Source organism: Miscanthus floridulus, chromosome 15 (genome assembly GCF_019320115.1).
Source record: "Miscanthus floridulus cultivar M001 chromosome 15, ASM1932011v1, whole genome shotgun sequence".
NCBI lineage: Eukaryota > Viridiplantae > Streptophyta > Magnoliopsida > Poales > Poaceae > Miscanthus > Miscanthus floridulus.
This window is the reverse complement of record NC_089594.1, coordinates 37,644,044-37,662,767: the sequence shown is the minus strand read 5'-3', so window position 1 is coordinate 37,662,767 and position 18,724 is coordinate 37,644,044. Positions and strand designations below refer to the sequence as shown.

Below are 18,724 nucleotides of genomic sequence, written 5' to 3'. Positions count from 1 at the left end.
CATAAACTCTAGAGCTTCTAGAGATTGGGTCGAATCCAACCTAGAGCCTCGGAACCCTGCATCTTTTCCTGGACGAGCTTCACTTCGGATGCGCCAATAGCAATATCAACGATCTCCAGTCGATGGACCAAGTCGTATGGATCCCCATACAATGGCTCAGACATGTAGATTTTATTCTCCTTGTACTTGGATACACTTGTTCCTTGTACTTGGATACACTTGTTCCACTGAAGTTTTCGTTGAAATGTTTAGACACGAACAGTGTCTGATCACCGATGTCCCTCACCCTGGACCACTCTAGTGTATGGCCGTGGAGGTTGCACTTGTAGATCATGCTGCTGTAGGTGAAGCTCTGTGTCTCATGGAACGTGCTCACCATGGCACCCACAATGTGCAGCTCACCGTTTGATTCTAGGTAGCTGCGGTGGCAGAGCCCCACAGGTGGCAACAACGATGGCAGCAGCGTCGCGGTTGGAGTAGCGCCGGCGGCGTTGCTGCTGCAGACAGAGATTTCTCCAGTGCAGTCGATCGCCAAGAACTTGTCTTGGCAGTGGACGATGGACCCCACGGAGAACTCTAGTTTGGTGTTGAGCAGCGTCCATGCGCTGTCGACTCCAACCCGACAGAACGCGACCTCCGTGGAGCACCCAAGCATGGCCATGGCCACGCACTCGCGGCCGGCGGCGTCAGGCGGCGCCGAGAGCACGATCTCACGGAAGAACACGTCCCTCATGTCTTCTAGCTCGATGGCTTTGCCTGCGGCATCCGCATCCCCGTAGCCATTGGTGGGATGGAGGACCCACCGGCCGTGGACCCTAGACACGCTTTCCGATGAGGACGCCGCCGCAACGTGTTCGCCTGCTAGCGGGAGCTCAACGCAGGGGGCACGGACACTAGCAAATGGATTCAGCAGCGTCACAGACGCCGCCTCGTCCATGAGCACCAGCCACCCACATGAGGAGCCACACGCCACCTTGCCGCGCACGTCGGGCAGCGTCTTAGACAATACCTTCTTCTCCGGGACGCAGTAGAAGCCGACGCGGTCCGAGTCGGGGTCGAACGGGAGCAGCAGGAGTGGCCCGAAGGTCGCGAACTGGACGGCGGCGCGCCATGGGGAGCAAGCGGATCGGAAGGACGCCGCGTCGTGGCCTGGCGTGAGACACTGCCTGATGGAATCAAGGAGATCCTCTAGCAGGCCGGATCTCCAGTCAAGGAGAAGTAGGGACCTTCTCTTGGGATTAGGAGGCTGGGCCATGGAAGACAGATGACATCAACTATGGTTCACGCAAGAAACAGCAAGCGAGGGTGATGGAACACGTGAGCGTGAAACCAAATGAAAGGAGGAAAAAGTTGTCCCTTTTGCAAATGCAAAGAGGGAAAGTAATTAAATATAGGCAGATTTGGCAAGGCTCTCAGAAATACAAAGAGGTTCCTTTTGTCTGAATTCTCTTTTCTTCTGTGTTAATTCTCTTTCTTTTGCTCGTTGTCATGTATGCTGGTGCATGTAAACATGCAATATATATATGGATAGCACACTAATTTTCTACTTCCTATTTTGCCGTGATTCATCTATCACATGACAGGCAATATTCAATCAAGGAGAATGGCACGATCAATCGGTAATTAAGATGTCGTGGGATCGCAGGTGTGGACAGACGGACGAACCAAAACAAATATCGCACCAAAAAATATCCACACTTTATTTTTTTTAGTTGTAGGAGAGTCGGAGATATAACTCCATGGTCGCAGGACGACGCGGCGGTGGCAACATGCACACGAGAGAGCCAATTGAAGGTACCACAGGGAGGATATGTTTCGATGTGTAGTTTAGATGCACATATCTAGCTTTAATAATGGAATAGGTTTTATGCAAATTGAGGTGGTTATTTTTTTAATGGCAGTGATGCGTAATTTATATATAGATTTTGGGGTTATTTTACATCGTTTTTCATAATGACAAATGTGGATCAGTATTTCTTTAGAAAATGGAACAGATCTAACGGCTACCATTGTTTGAGATGGCCTCATGTTTCTGAGATAGTGAGAATTTACAAGATTTATCTTTTTTCTGGTGCGTGATGAGAATTGTATTGTCTAAAAGATAAATATGGAGTAACATGTTTGGAGCGTCTGATGAAAAATGTTTGGAGTAACATGGAGGCTCCGTTGGAGCCTCTAGTTAGTAATAGTAATTAGTAATAGTAAGATAAGTATAGATGGATGGATGATTTTCCTTGTTTCCCGTGGTTGAGGAAAATTGCATTGTCTCGGTTTTCTAGACTTCTACACCATCAAACCACTTTTACGGATAGTTCAGCACATATGTTTTTCTTTTGCAAATCTTAATTGTTGGGGTTGATTTATTATAAATGGTGTGATATTAATAGATTAAGCTTCTATTGGATTTTATATTAAAAGATTATTAGGTCAGTCTCGGTGGACAGTTTCAAGGTGTTGTTTCAAGACTGCCATGTCATATAGAATGAAATGAAACTTGGATGAAATATCCACTTTTAATGCAAAGTTTAATTCTATAGCTTCATAGGTATATAGAGTTGGTAATCATGCCAAGAGAGTTTCATCTATTTCTTCTTTCTCTTCTTAAATATACTGCCATGTCATAAAAAATATCTATGTGGCAACCTATTTAATACAAATAAAACTCATATGAAACTTCCACTGAGACTGGCCTTAACCAGTGGTGAACATCATGGACACGTTGTTATGATTTTATTAATTAATACATTAACTAACCTCGTGAATCGTAGTCCCTACAATTGTGCTCATATTTTATAACCAACTGGCCGTGCGGCCGGAGTTTGCTTTTCCAGGCAATTAGATTTTAGGCTATTTATTTATCTACTAGTATATTACCTGTACTAACGCTACCATAAAATGCAAAACAAGATAAAATTTGTAAAAAAATAAAACGAAAAACAGATTCATTAACATGTCTTATATATTGTATATATAACCAAATATTTTTATCATGTCACATGATTCAGTGTCCCGTGGAAAAGCGAAACATGGGAAGACACGCTCTCTTATTCTGCTCTGAAGTTAACTTTTCATGTCAAAGTTGCCATAGCAATATGATTATATATCCTCTATTCCTCCAGCAGTCCAGCTCCATTAAAGAAAATTAAGTTCTCAAAGTTGCCGTAGGAATATGATTAAAAGTTGCCGTAGCAATATGATTATATATCCTCTATTCCCTCTAGCAGTCCAGCTCCATTAAAGAAAATTAAGTTTTGCCCCAACTGAAAATTTTGGAGTCATTAGGAATCGATCACTGAATATGAGTGGAGCAAGGACCCTGAGACGTACTTTATGTGCCCAAACAGAGGGGATCAGAACTTAAACATACCTGAAGAGCACCGTGTGCCTGTTGTTTGCTTGTCCGATCCATATGAAACTCCTCATTACAATTTGCTTTGGTGCCTTTAAGTGTAATCACAAGATCCCCGTTTCAGTTAGTTGCAGATGGCCTTTTTAGTTATTATGGCTGTGCACAATGTCGTGGTCACTTTCTGTCCCATAACTGAAGATCTATTGGCACGCCAGTTTCCACATCGATCGTAGCACCCTTTTTTTCTTATAAGTTGTAGCGACGAATGCCTTAATGTTTGTGACCAGAAGCTGTGAGAGATCACCATGGCATCCGGTGCTTCACGAAATCTCAGGTCAGTGCCTTCCCACGCGATCAGATTCTTCTGAGGTTTAAGTTTCGCGAAGTTTATTACGCGACGGCCGCGCGCTAGCGCAACCGCGCGACCCACGCGTCCGCTCCCGCGCCCGACGACGGAGAGGAAGAGGAAGGAGCCCGCGCCTGCGCTGGAGAGGAAGGAGGGGGCTAGGGTTCTGGCGAGGAGGTCGCCAGTGTCGGAGACGACGAGCTCGCCGGCCGTGCCCTCTTTCTTCCCCAACTCCAGCGGCCTTAGAAGGAAGGTTTGGGGAGGCAGGCTGGCCAGGCGCCGGGGAAGGCGGCCAGGCAGTTAGGGGCCGGGCCGCGGCAGAGGCAGCCGGGTTAGGTCGGGGCGGGAGCGCCATGGCTAGAGCTCGCCGCCGCAGGAGGGGGAGGGGAAGAAGGCGGCCGCCGCGGGAGCGCTAGGGTTCGCCGAAGCTCCGTGGCTGCGAGCGCGTGACCGGTCGCGGCGTATCTTCGTCCTTTAAGTTTCTGTCTAGTTTATCACTCCAATAAGTGCTTACATGTTGCAACTCAGGATAACTTCCACTACGCTTTAAACGGCCACTTTCATCATATAATAACTGAATAGCCACGTTACTGAACAAAGGATTTAGCAGGATCAATGTTTATGACGAAAGCCATGCTTCTCTGAGAAATTTCAGATTTCAGAATGAGATCGAGGTTCAGAGCTTCAGAACAAGCCCTCTGCAGAACCACAGCAGAAAGCACGGCAAAGCTCACGATCCCAGGAAATGCCGGCTGGGTTTCCGCGGCGGCTTCCCTGATGCACGCCGGCAGCCATCTCTTCGTCGACCCGCGCGGGCACCTGATCCACCTGTGGAACAAGATCTTCCTGTCCGCCTGCCTGCTGTCGCTGTTCGCTGTTCCTGTACCTGACGGGCACGCGGCGAGTTAAGTACTCGCTGGTGCTCACGCTCTCCATGATCTGCTCGCTGCTGGACCTCTTCTACGCCGCGCACACCCTGTTCCGCTTCCGCACCGCCATCATCCGCCGTCGTCGCGCGTGTTCGGGCTGGGCTTTTCGTTTCCCAAATCCATCGCTGGTTCATCGATTCCCCCGTTCGTCCACTTTCTTCTCCGTTGAGATTTCCCATGGCCGGCGTCTTCGTCCTTCTATTCCGGGTGGTCTCCGGCCACCAGCCCCCGGACCCGCGCCTCGCACCGCCGTGCGCCGCCCCACCCGGCCCCCACCGGCCTGTGCGGGCACAGCACGTGCATCGCCCGGCCGAGCAGGACCGGCCCGGCCTCGTCACAGGCCCGGCACAGCGCGCCGCCGCCGGCGGCCTCCCAGGCCGCAGCCCCGCGTCCCCGTCCCGACCCCGCCTGGCCCCGTGCCCCTGCACAGAAGCACCACCACCGCCTGCCTGACCTCGCTGTGCAACAAGCCGTCTTCTCTCCGCGGCCGCTTGGTCGCCGCGCCGGTCCGCGTCCTGCCGCGGGGATATCGCGCGTGGCGCGCGTGGCCGAAGGCAGGGGAAGGATGTCCGCCGCGTCCGCCCCGCACTCGAGCGAAGAATAGACGGGAAAAAAAAAGAGACGCTGAGGGATGGAACCGTGGCTGCTGGGCGCGAGAGATGGGAGAGATGAGGAGGATGACAGTAGGACACATACCATCCTGTCCAGTAGATTTGAGTGAGACTCATAAGTAATTTGGACGTGTTATTTTTCTCTTTTTTTTTGAAAGGAGAGGTGTTATTTTTCTAGGTGCAGTTTTTTTGGGTGAGTGGATAGGGGGTTATCTCAGTGGGGGAAAGATTCTATGGGGTAAACTTAGCGATAAAAACAACGGTGCATTAGTAGGGTAGATATAACAACGGTGGTAATTATTATTAGAAAACAAAATAGATCTAACGGTTACGGATAGCTAGTCTTTCGTTTAATGGTGAGATATTTCTGATTAATGTGAAAATTTCTAGTTTTTATCTTTTTTTTTTCTAGCGCGTCTAGTGAGAATCAACATGAAGGCTCCGTTGAGTCCTCTAATTCACAATAGTAAGATTGATTTGTGGTACTTACCTTTATTAGCGAAACCTTCTGGATTCTAGCTAGCGACCCAGGCCTGTGTCAAGCAGCCAATAGGTGTGTAATGTAATGACTAATTAGAGGCGCTAACAAAGCCTTCACGTTAATTCTTGTCAAGCATGCTAGAAAAATAATAAATCTTAAATAATTCTCACAATAATAAAAAAGATCTTGTCTTTAATTTGGTCGAATGTAATCATCATCTCTAATAATAATCATGGGATCTATTCTGTTTTATAAGAAATATCCACCTCAGCCATTACAAAAAATACATAATGAAATCCTCTAATTTTGTGTCTAAATCACCCACAAATGCTATTATGAAAGATAATACAAAATAATCCCCTCAATTTGTATATATAAATTACACACTATCATTACGAAAGATAATTCAAATTAACCCCATAAGGCTCATCTAAATTAACCGCATCTATCATTATGTATGATAATTTAAAATGGCCTCCTAACTTTGTATCTAATTACCCACCTACTATTATGAAAGATAATAAAAAATAATTCCTAAATATTACTAATTAGAGGTTTCAATGAAGCCTCCATGTTAATTCTCACTGGACACATCAGAAACCAAAAATCATAGAAATTCACATAATAACCAAAAACATATTTCCTTTAATTTGGTAAACTCTAATAATCATCTCTAATGTCATGGGTTCTATTATATTTCATAAAAAACTACCCACGTCGGCCATTATAATACATAAAGTTACACATAATTTAATCCACTTGTCATTATAGATGATGGGGTGAAATAGACGACCGCTAATAGTTAGAGACTAAATAGTCTTTTTCCCTGCCACCATTGAGAAGGAGGCCGTAGTCCTCGGGTTGCATGAGTCTGAGGATGTGCACAGCAAGGACCACCTCCGTGTAGGTGCGGTCGTGGAGTAGGCGGTACGACGGGCAAAGTGGTGACGATGATGATGGTGGCCCTAGTTGCTCGTCACCCACATTAATGATATAGGTAGCAAACACGACGCAACAGGCGGGCGCGAAGGAGGCTAGCAAGGGCACATGCTATGATGAACTATCGTCAGAGCCTAAGAGGGAGAGGTGGCAGGCCACACACCATCAAGAGGAGAGTAGGGTTTGGCTATGGCTAGAAAGAAAAGGTAATACGGGGGGCAAAAGGGTCATTTCCCATAGCGCTCTCGTGGTGACTGTCTGATGTGTCGTGCCATGTCAGCGAAAACAACAATAATGTAGTATTTTTTATATCTCCGATAGCAAATGCTTAAGGTGCACCATAAAACTGCCAAATGAAAGTTATCTATAAGAGCATCTCCAATGATTCCAAAAAAAATCAATTGGTAAATTAATGAGTTTTCCAAGTTGCCAGAAAAAGTTGGGAGCATATTTGTTAGATTCCTCCAATAGTTTTTAAAATTTTACTCCTAAAATATAGAAGACAATTTTGTATTAGAAATCCAAGACTATTTCCAAATCACCCTAACCATTTTTCTAATTTCTTTCTCTCTTGTACATTTGTATTGGGAACCTTATCATACTCTTCATTCTTTTCCACGTCTCCACCTCTAGATTTGCGGATCGATACGCGCGTGTATATTTCCACGCGGATGGGTAGATTTTCCCAAGTGCGGAAAGATTGGAAGTTGTTGGAGACTAGTTTTTTTTTTCAATCTTACCAAAAAAAATTAAGATTGGGAGTGAATTTTAGGAACTCTTGGTGATGCTCTAAGGATGGGAAATAGTTAAATATCCCTTGTTCTCTTCATTTCATCCTATAGCACTTGCATCCAAGATCTCCTCACCCACAGAAGAAAGGTAAGCGCACCACTGCAATAATGCAATTCCATGGCAGACTTGGCACTCAGTGGCTTGAGGTAGGCGGCATCGCCAATCGGCAACAAGCTCCTGGCTAACGAACATGGTTTGTGAGCTCAAAAAAACTAGCTAGAAGCCACCGTCCTGCCACAGTTCGGCCTCGTGATTAAAGCGGCCGAGAAGAGCCCCCACAGGGAAAGCTGACACAACTTCATATAATATAGAATGAAGACCACGGGTGTCATTCTATTTTTGATCAAAGCATTCAGACATGAGGGAGTGGTACTTTGAAAGCATGAAAGGCCACCGGCCAGCAATGGAGCTAAAGACCACTCACTACTGGATTCAGATTCTTTGCAGCCAAATTGCACTCGATAAAACATTTACCGAGTGCGGCACTCGACAAAGAACACACGGCAAAAAAATTGATCGGCAAAGCCCTCTTTGCCGAGTGTCTTTTATCGGGCACTCGGCACAGGATTTGCCGAGAGCCCCGGGGGCACTCGGCAAAGAAAAGCGACCGTCACGGCGCCGGCCCCGTTGACGGTAGCTTTGCCAAGTGCCAACCCTGCAGGCACTCGGCAAAGATTTTTTATTTTTTTTAAAAAAATTTCTTTGCCGAGTGCCCTCTATCCGGCCCTCGGCAAAGATGTTTTATTTTTTTTTCTAAAAATTCTTTGCCAAGTGCCCTCCGTCCGGTGCTCGGCAAAGTTTGAATTTTTTTTTAAAAAAAAATTCTTTGCCGAGTGCCCTCTGGCCGACACTCGGTAAAGTTTGAATTTTTTTTTAAAAAAAAATCTTTGCCGAGTGCCCTCTGACCGGCGCTCGGCAAAGTTTGAACATGGTACTCGGCAAAGAATTTTTAGAACGCTAATTTCTGTCTCATCATTAGATTATACGGAGTATTTAGTCTAGCTTCCATAAAGAGTTAAAACTTAAATACTCCATTAAATAGAAAAGCAACCCATCATTCTGCAAGTTTGTGGATGCCTATTTCGGGTCTTCCTTTAATACTCAAGGTTCATTTTTATAATATTTTAAGGCCTATGTGGAGTGGGCTGGACTGCTAGAATAGTGTGTCGAGAAGTCACTAAACTTCCACTATAGTGATACCATAATATTAGCATCCAGATACATTCCTGCGCCTTTGCAATGACTTAGTAAGAATAGTGCAGACAGTTAACAGCAGCAGCAACTAATGTCTTTATAGTGCTCAGTATAAGATGGTTATGCATTCTTAGATATATGGTTGCACTTTCTATAGATGCTCTGCTCCACTAAGAAACCACCATTGCTTATGTACGACATGTTTTTCACATTGAGAAATTTTGAAGAAAAAAAAAGTACTGCAAAATTCGAACAAAACTTGAAAAAAAAATACTATTGTTGGATCCTCAAAATCGAGTTTCTGGCTCCACCCCTAAAAACTGAGCATGGCATTCTAAAGGCTCTTAATTCATATATTACTCAATAAAAATATTATGCTTACATTTGGTATGTTGTGTTTAACAGATGCATAATATGATTGATCTCGGGTTACCCTCTGCATATCTCCATGTACTGGTATCCTCTCAAAGATATAAACAGATCAGAAGTCCTATCACCCAGCATGCACATCATGTTAATAGTCCTGATCTTCAGATGCTTATTTAAAATTAATGTGTGCACCTCATCTCATACCAGTCTTAGGCTCTAAATATTCACAAGATATAACCTTTGAAGTTTTTACATTAATGCTGCCACAAACTCTACCGATAAGAATTGGAGTTGCAACTTGCAACTAGACAGTATACTCTATACTGTACACGCCAACGAGCAAACAACAGTGTGGTGATGAAGTAGCAGCTCAAGGGGGGCAAACTTTCCAAAAGTGAGGGCAACAAATAACAAATTGGTTACACACTAAAACCACGCCTTACAGATATTGCAGTGCTATAGCTCTCAATGCAGGTCATAGTCAGCTAAAACTAAAATAGCAAACTACTTGTAGAAGACCCTTGGAAAGAACCATACCTGGGGCCTCCATTTCCGTGTAGCTATGTGCAAGGCAGTATTTCCTTTCTTGTCACGCACATTGAGAATGGAAACATCAGCCATCAGTAACTCTTCCACTACATCTGTATTTTTGCCCTTCACAGCCATGTTAAGCGCAGTTTGTCCCTTCCTATCCTTGATCGGAACGATTCCTGGATCCCTCTAAATGAGTGCTTTGACAATACGATGGTATCCAATTCTTGCAGCAGTATGTAGGGATGTCTTCCCATTTTTCCGCACAATCCTTATGCAGCTATCATCAGTGTCCAGTATAGCATTTACCACATCCAAGTGATCCTTGACAGCAGCGGAGTAGAGAGGACTAGTGTTGGAAGAGTCACAAACTGAGCAAAGCCTGGGCCACCGCCCCAAGAACTCTTTCACAACCCCTGTTGCCAATTTTCAGATCACCTATAAGTTACTTTGATCAAGGATAGGGGAAAAAGAACAGACTGGCTACATTTCATATGATACTGCTCATGATACATGAAAATACAATGCATCATTGACTTGTGTAACTCGGGATGCATATACTATGAAGATTTGAATAGTATTAAGTTTCATATTAAATTATCAGTACTAGCCTATGCAGCATAGTTAGCATTTTATCATGACAACAACATGTATTACTATACTATCAGTCTATTTACCACGAGGGAAGTGCATAGGATTTCTTGCTATTGCTAAAGTGTTACGGTAGCAGCCTCATCAGCAGTGAATTTGAAGTAGTAGCTGACAGTGAATCAGCTTAAAACAGCCATAAACAGTTGAACCGTCAGTAGATTGGGGATCACCCGCAAAAATTTCTACTTCCCCTTTGTCAATGGAAGTGCAGAACATGAAAATTTCCATCTACAGCCCGCCCAATCACTGCCAACAGCTTGAACTTCGAAGCTCCGGATGTCAAATCCCAGCCAAGACCAGCTGAATGGTGCAAAGGGTCAAGCCTATCAAGTATCACCTATTCACCTGAAGACAGCAAAGAGTCCTACCAGTCCCGCACTCCCGCCCATAGAAGGCAAATGAATCCCCGCTGATGACCTATAGTATATATATACTCCCAACTGTTCGACTACACCCTGGCCTTCTTCAATCCGCTCCCACAACACCAACAGAAGGGGAGCTCACCGGTGTGGCCCTGCTTGGCGGCGACATGGAAGGCGTCGAGGTCGAGGCGTGAGCGGACGGTGGCGGCCTCGAAGTCGTAGAGCGGGAGGAGGAGGCGCACACTCGCACGACCTCCTCGCTGCCGGCCTCCGCGGCGACGTACAGCGCGGTCTCCCCGGCGTCCGTCTGCGCGGCGGCGAGCGCGGCCAGGGAGGTGCCCGACGCCTCGGCGTCGGCCAGGAGCGCGCGGACCGCGGCCGCGTCGGCGGATCGGACCGCCTCGGCGTCGGCGCGTGCGTGTGTGCGGTGTGTGTGGGCTGACCCAGCCGGCGGGCTTAAATCCCCTTTGCCGAATGCCCACGATCTGCACTCCTCGAAAAGGCTTTTTTTTAAAAAAAAATATTTTGCCGAGGGTCTATGATCTGGCACTCAGCAAATAATTTTTTAATTCTTTATCGAGTGTCATCGGGCCTGGCACTGGGTAAAGAGGTTTTTTTTAAAAAAATTTGCAGAACTTCTTTGTCGAGTGTCTTCTCCTAACACTTGGAAAAAAGAGGTTCCTTTGTCGAATGTCTTCTTCTGACACTCGGTAAAGAGGCTCATTTACCGAGTGTCATTTTTTTACACTCGGTAAACCATATTTTTTCACTTTTGACATTCAAACTTTTTCTGCAGTCCTCGTACAATACTTGGTACTCCATGTTCCAATGTGGCACATTTCTCGGACTTTTCTATATTTCTTTAATTTATTTCATTTAATTGAATTTTTTTGGATAATTCAAATTATAACTGCTAGTCATTCGAATAATGAAAAAAATGAATGAAAAAATGATATTCATGTTATTTAGTATAATGTGAGGCCGTATCCAGGAACAGACCATCAATTTCGAACATCTTGTTCACAAAACATGACCACGAACTTGCGGTCGAGTTGTTTTTAAATTCTATAAAAATCAAATAAAGTCTGGAAATCATGAAACTTATCAATATGTCATGATATCATATGTGGAGGCTGTGATAAAAATTTGAGAAGGTTTCGCGCAAGTTGTCACGTACGATGCTTACCACCTCGTCGGTCTCCTCACGAAATCATGAAACTTCTTCAGAAATTCTTTGGTTTGCAAGCATCGTACATGACAATGTGCACAAAATCTTCTGAAATTTTTATCATAGCCTCCGCATACGATATCACGGTATCTCAACAAGTTTCATGATTTTCGGACTTCGTTTGCTTTTTATAGAATTTAAAAACACTTCGCACACAAGTTTGCGGTTATGTTTCGTGAACAAGATGTCCGAAATTTTGGGTCCATTCCTGGATACGGCCTCACACTACACTTAGTAACATGACTATCATTTTTTGAATTATTAAATTTTATTATTCGTATCACGTGCAGTTCAAATTTATATTTTTTGAAAAAATTCAAGTAAACGAAATAAAGTAACTAAATATATCAAAAAACCACAAAAAAAATCCTCAAATTCTAACTAGGAGTTCCTGGTACTTTAAAAGGGCTGCACAAAAAATTTAGAGGCAAAAAAAACTTTACCGAATGCCGAGGCATGGCACTCGGCAAAGGGGGTCTTTGCCGAGTGCCAAGAATAAGGCACTCGGCAAAGAGGGTTTTGAATTTTTTTAAAAAAAAAATTCTCTTTGCCGAGTGCCTTTACAGGGACACTCGACAAAGACATTTCGAAAAAAAAATCTTTGCCGAGCACCGTGTCAGGGGCATTTAGCAAAATATTTTTCAAAAAAAAAAAAATCTTTGCCGAGTGCCAGATCTAGGACACTCGGCAAAGAATTTTTTTAAAAAAAAAACATTCTTTGCCGAGTGCCTAACAGCATGCACTCGGCAAAGAAGGACGTGGCCGAACACCGTTACGTGGGGCAGCCTATGCCGAGTGCCGCGCTTTTGCCAAAAGTCTAACACTCGGCAAAGAAGTCCTTTGCCAAGAGCCTTTTTTTGTCGAGTGCCCAGCACTCGGCAAAGATTGCCGAGTACAATTCTTTATCGAGTGCGGCACTCGGCAAAGAAGGTCTTTGCCGAGTGTCCGATTTTTAACACTCGACAAAACAGTTTGCACTCGGCAAAGATCCCATTTCCAGCAGTGACTTGTGCAATAATCAGTGAGTGATCCATAAACAATAGCTAGTTTTCAGTAAGCCCCAACTCATCTCAACTTATAAAACTGCAACTGGTCCAAGTAATACGATAGCTAGTTTTCAGTAAGCCCCAACTCATCTCAACTTATAAAACTGCAACTGGTCCAAGTAATACGATAGCTAGTTTTCAGTAAGCCCCAACTCATCTCAACTTATAAAACTGCAACTGGTCCAAGTAATACGAGAAAAATATAGAATAATGTTCAGAGAAGTGGCCTGAATATTTTGCTAATGCGCCTCCTCCCTTTGCTGCATGCTGACTGGCTGTTTGAGCCTTGCGTGTTGCGTCTCACTGGCTGTTTGAGCCTTGCGTGTTGCGTCTCATTCTCTTGCATTACAGTGCTTCTTCCAGAGTCCAGTCCACCCCTCCGGCGACCTCACGCGCTCGTCGTCCAAGCTTGCTCCGGAGACGATGCTCCCTGCACCGTTGATATTTTTAGTTCGTGTAAGATTTCTTGTGTGAACTTCTTAGCTTTTTTCCTGTGTGTTCCTTTAACACACGACAAATGAAAGGAAAACAAATCTGTTTGACTCTTGCGTCTGATTCTGTTGCATTACAGTGCTTCTTCCGCAGTCCAGACCATCCCTCCGGAGACCTCGCGCTCGTCGTCCAAGCTTGCTCCGGAGACGCTGCTCCCTACGCCGTTGAAATTTTTAGTTCGTGTAAGATTTCTTATATGAACTTGTTAGCTACTTTCCTACGTGTTCCTTTAACACATGAGAAATGAAAGGAAAACAAATCGATTTGTTCGCTGTTCTTCACTTCTTTCAGTTTCAGTAATTTTATCTCGTCTTTTCGATTCCAGGTTTTCCATCGACTCCTTTGCTGTGTTCACCAGTTGTTCCCCCTCTTCAGAAGCACCTCATCCATATTACAAAAAAAAAAAAAAAAATCAGTGTTCTGTTCCTGCTTCCCATCGTCAATCCTTTCATCTATCTTGTTCATGTTTCATCCATTTTGTTCTGATTTTCTTGGTCACTAGACACACAAAAAAAAAAATCATCTACTCTTCATTTCTCCACTACCACAAAAAAGAACTGGAAAATCCCAAAAAGAAAAGGAAGAAGCAGCCGACATCTTGTGCTCATTCATTTCTTCCCTACCAGGAAAAAAAAAACTTTAAAATCCCCACAAAAAAGGGGGGAAAAACAGTCTTTGGACTTCGATTATTTTCCATCGTCTGCCTAATTTAGGTCCCTGCAAAACCCAAACATCTTGTGCCAAATCGATCACTTTGTCCTGTTCTTTCCCCTCTGCAGAAGCACCTCATCCATACTTAAAAAAAAACTAGCTTTGTTTCTGATTCGCATTGACCATCCATCTATCTGTTTGTTCCTTCCATTACCAATTCACCCTGTCATCTTGTCTTCATCTGGAAACATTTGCATCCAAGATCTCTTCGCTCGGAGAAGTAGGGGAAGCACAAAACCACTGCATCCATGGCGGACTTGGCGCTCTCTGGTTTAAGGTGGGCAGCATCGCCAATCATCAACAAGCTCCTTGCTGATGCTAAAGCTTACCTCAGCGTGGACATGGTGCGTGAGCTCCAAAAACTAGAAGCCATCGTCCTGCCACAGTTTGACCTGGTGATTCAAGCGGCAGAGAAGAGCCCCCACAGGGGCAAGCTGGAGGCATGGATCCGGCGGCTCAAAGAAGCCTTCTATGATGCTGAGGACCTGCTGGATGAGCATGAGTACAACCTTCTCAAGCGCAAGGCAAAGAGTGGGAAGGATCGCTTGGTAGGGGAGGATGAAGCCTCCTCCATTGCATCGACCATCATGAAGCCACTTCGTGCTGCTAAGAGTAGGGCATGCAACTTGCTCCCTCAGAACAGAAAGCTAATTAATAAGATGAAAGAGCTCAAGGACATCTTGCTTGAAGCCAAGGAGCTTCGGGATCTTCTTGGCTTACCACATGGCAATATCGTCGACTGGCCACCAGCTGCACCAGCAACCGTTGTTCCTACAACCACATCACTTCCCACTTCTAAGGTTTTCGGTCGCGACAGGGATCGTGATCGTATAGTAGATTTTCTTCTCGGCAAGACAACAACCGACGAGGCAAGTTCAGCTCGGTACTCAGGTTTGGCCATTGTTGGAACGGGAGGAATGGGGAAGTCCACTTTAGCACAGTATGTCTACAATGACAAGAGGATAGAAGAATGCTTTGATGTTAGGATGTGGGTCTGCATCTCACGCAAACTTGATGTCCATCGTCACACACGAGAGATTATTGAGTCCGCAAAAAAAGGGGAGTGCCCACGAGTTGATAATCTCGATACTCTCCAGTGCAAATTACGTGATATACTACAAGAGTCACCTAAATTCTTGCTTGTCTTGGATGATGTTTGGTTTGGAAAATCTGATAGTGAGACGGAGTGGGAGCAACTCCTTGCTCCATTAGTCTCTAAACAGTCGGGAAGCAGAATTTTGGTGACTTCTCGACTCGAAATGCTTCCGGCCGCTGTTTGCTGTGAACAAGTTGTTCGTTTGGAAAATATGGACGGTACAGAGTTCTTGGCTCTCTTTAAACACCACGCTTTCTCTGGAGTAGAAATGGAAGACCAACTGTTGCACACAAAGCTAGAACATATTGCAGAGGAGATTGCTAAAAGGCTTGGACCTTGTCCTTTGGCAGCAAAAGTTCTGGGTTCCAGGTTGAGCAGAAAAAAAGATATCGCTGAATGGAAAGCCGCACTAAAGCTCAACGAATTAAGTGTGCCCTGGACATCTCTGTTGTGGAGTTACGAGAAGTTAGATCCACGTCTGCAAAGGTGCTTCTTGTATTGCAGCTTATTTCCAAAAGGTTATAGATATGAACCTAATCAGTTGGTTCACTTTTGGGTTGCAGAAGGGTTTGTTGATTCGTGCAATTTGAGTAGTAGGACAGTGGAAGATGTTGGGTGGGATTACTTCAACGATATGGTCTCTGGATCTTTCTTCCAACAATTGGGTTCTAGTTCAGAATATACCATGCACGATATCCTTCATGATTTGGCAAAGTCACTCTCTGCAGAGGACTTCTTCAGATTAGAAGATGATAATGTGACAGAAATACCACGCACTGTTCGACACCTATCTGTTGGTGTTGAGAGTTTGCAAAAGCATAAGCAAATTGTCTCCGAGCTGAGTCATTTACGTACTATTATCTGCATCGATCCACTAATAGATAATGCAAGTCATATTTTTGATCAGATACTGTGGAACTTGAAGGAGTTGCGTGTATTGTATTTGTCGTTTTACAACAGCAGCAAGTTACCTGAATCTGTTGGTGAGCTGAAGCACCTTCGGTATTTGGACCTCACAAGAACATCGGTGTCTGAATTTCCTAGATCATTATGTGTTCTTTACCATTTACAGTCACTTCAGGTAAACCATGGGGTGAAGAGGTTGCCTGACAAAGTTTGCAATTTAAGTAAGTTACGGCATCTGGAAGGGTGCATGGATCAAATTCCCAACATTGGCAAGCTTACTTCGTTACAACAGCTACATCTCTTCTCTGTGCAGAAGAAGCAAGGATATGAGTTGCGAGAGCTGAAGGACTTGAATGAGCTTGGTGGCTGTTTAACAGTAAGAAATCTTGAGAATGTCATTGGAAAGGATGAAGCCTTAGAGTCGAAGCTATATGAGAAATATCGCCTTAAAGGGTTGACGCTTGCCTGGAGTTGCAAGAATGGCACAGATGCAGAGGATATTTTGCATTTGGATATTCTGGAAGGTCTGAGACCGCCACCCCAACTGATTGATCTCACAATCGAAGGTTACAAATCTGCCACATATCCTAGGTGGTTAGTTGAGCGATCCTATTTTGAGAATTTGGAACGGTTTGCGCTCGTTGACTGCAGCTTGCTAGAAGGCCTACCACCAGATACAGAGCTCCTTCAGCATTGCTCTATTCTGTACCTATCGGACGTTCCAAATTTGAAGACATTATCATGTCTTCCAGCAAGCCTTACAGATTTGTCAATCCGCGGCTGCCCACTTCTTACGTTTGTCACAAAAAATCAGGTCGAGCAACATGACTTGAGGGAAAATATAATGAAGGCAGATGACCTGGCGTCTAAACTTTCATCGATGTGGGAGGTGGATTCAGGATCAGGTGTTAGGAGAGTACTGTCGAAAGACTATTCATCTCTCAAGCAGTTGATGACACTGATGATGGATGATGATATATCACAACATCTTGAAATTATTGAAAGTGGTCTGGAGGAAGGAGATAAAGTATCGGTGAAAGAAAATATGATCGAGGCATGGCTTTTTTGCCATGAGCAGAGGACAGGAGTCATTTATGGAAGGACCATGGAGCTGCCACTGGTTCTACCATCAGGACTCCGTGATCTTTCTCTTTCATCATGCAGTATTACAGATGAAGGTTTAGCTATTTGCCTTGGTGGCCTCACTTCACTGACAAGATTAACATTGGAATATAATATGGCATTAACTGCATTTCCGTCAGAAGAGGTGTTTCAGCAATTGGCAAAGCTTGACTCGTTGGACGTAAGAGGTTGTTGGTGTCTCAGATCACTGGGGGGCTTACATGCTGCTCCATCTCTTTCCAGTCTTTACTGTTGGGATTGCCCTTGTTTAGAGCTGGCACGTGGAGCAGAATTTATGTCGTTTAACCATGCTAAGGAGCTCCGCATATCTGGCTGCATTCTTGCAGCCGATTCATTCATTAATGACTTGCCACACCTGAAATCTCTTTCCATTTATCGTTGCAGAAGCTCCCCATCCTTATCGATTGGCCACCTGACCTCCCTTGAATTATTGGATCTAGATGGTCTCCCTGACCTGTTCTTTCTTGAAGGCTTGTCTTCCCTGCAACTCAAGCGCCTAAGGTTGATAGATGTTCCAAACCTCAATGCCAAGTGCATCTCACAGTTTCGTGTCCAGGAATCGCTCACCGTTAGTAGCTTCGTATTGCTCAACCACATGCTCATGGCTGAAGGGTTTACAGTCCCACCGTATCTTTCTCTTCGATATTGCAAGGAGCCCTCACTTCCGTTTGAAGAGCCTGCAAATCTCTCATCTGTGAAGAGCCTGACATTTTGGATGTGCGAAACGGAGTCCCTGCCAAGAAATCTAAAATTTCTCTCCAGTCTGGAGAGTCTTGATATCCTTGATTGCCCCAACATAACATCTTTACCAGATCTGCCGTCCTCCCTCCAGCGCATAACTATACTGGATTGTGATGCCTTGAAGGAGAACTGCCGAGAGCCTGATGGAGAAAGCTGGCCAAAGATTTCTCACATCCGCTGGAAGGACATTTCTCTATATTGAACTTTCTTCTTAGACTTGCCACTTGAAAGTAACGAAAAGGTAAAGATTCCACTGATTCATTCGTGAGGACTAATTAAGTTTCTCTTCCAGTATTTAACATACTTCATTCATGCTCCAACCAGCTGCCTTGAGGTCACCCCGTCGCGGGAGCCGTCGTCTCTACAGCAGGTTGTAAGGGTAGGGGAATGGCTCAGACTCTCCGTTGACCCAGTTCAAGTCAAAAGGCAACCCACCATTGCTGCGAGCCTGCGACGCCGCTTGCATTGCCAGCGCCCCGGCCATCGTGAATTGGAAGGCCTCCGTGAGTCCCATCGATTCTCAGACTGCCGGTTTGTTAGTTCCTCTTATATCATGCGTTTCACGTCCTGTTATTCCTTCCTTGGTCATTAACAATTGCCAGCACGTATTTCTCTGATGGTACAATAAACCTCCAACGATGAAAGATAAAACTGTGGTTATCGCCTTGAGGCGTATTGGTCGATTGTTTGTAATAAGAACAGCTATACTCTCACGTGGCTGTGCAAAGTTTCTAATAAATTTTGCAAAACAGCTATTGCCAACGCCGTGTGGTGTGTTTATAATACATTCGGATTTTTTTGCTTCCG

General features: G+C 44.8%; 1 protein-coding gene and 1 pseudogene across 1 annotated transcript; one reads left to right on the top strand and one right to left on the bottom strand.

The window, feature by feature from the left end:
• Nucleotides 1-8,822: 8,822 nt before the first annotated feature.
• Nucleotides 8,823-13,423, bottom strand: LOC136507372 (ankyrin repeat-containing protein At2g01680-like; annotated as a pseudogene).
• A 377-nt stretch (nucleotides 13,424-13,800) lies between these two features.
• Nucleotides 13,801-18,724, top strand: LOC136508120 (putative disease resistance protein RGA3). Its single transcript, XM_066502744.1, has 2 exons — nucleotides 13,801-18,158; nucleotides 18,242-18,724. Exon 1 carries the CDS (start codon nucleotides 14,280-14,282, stop codon nucleotides 18,117-18,119), a length of 3,840 nt encoding a protein of 1,279 aa, XP_066358841.1. The 5' UTR covers nucleotides 13,801-14,279; the 3' UTR covers nucleotides 18,120-18,158; nucleotides 18,242-18,724.

Excerpts from the sequence above, each read along its gene's own strand:
- LOC136508120 (XM_066502744.1), top strand. The coding sequence starts at position 14,280 with ATGGCGGACTTGGCGCTCTCTGGTTTAAGGTGGGCAGCATCGCCAATC.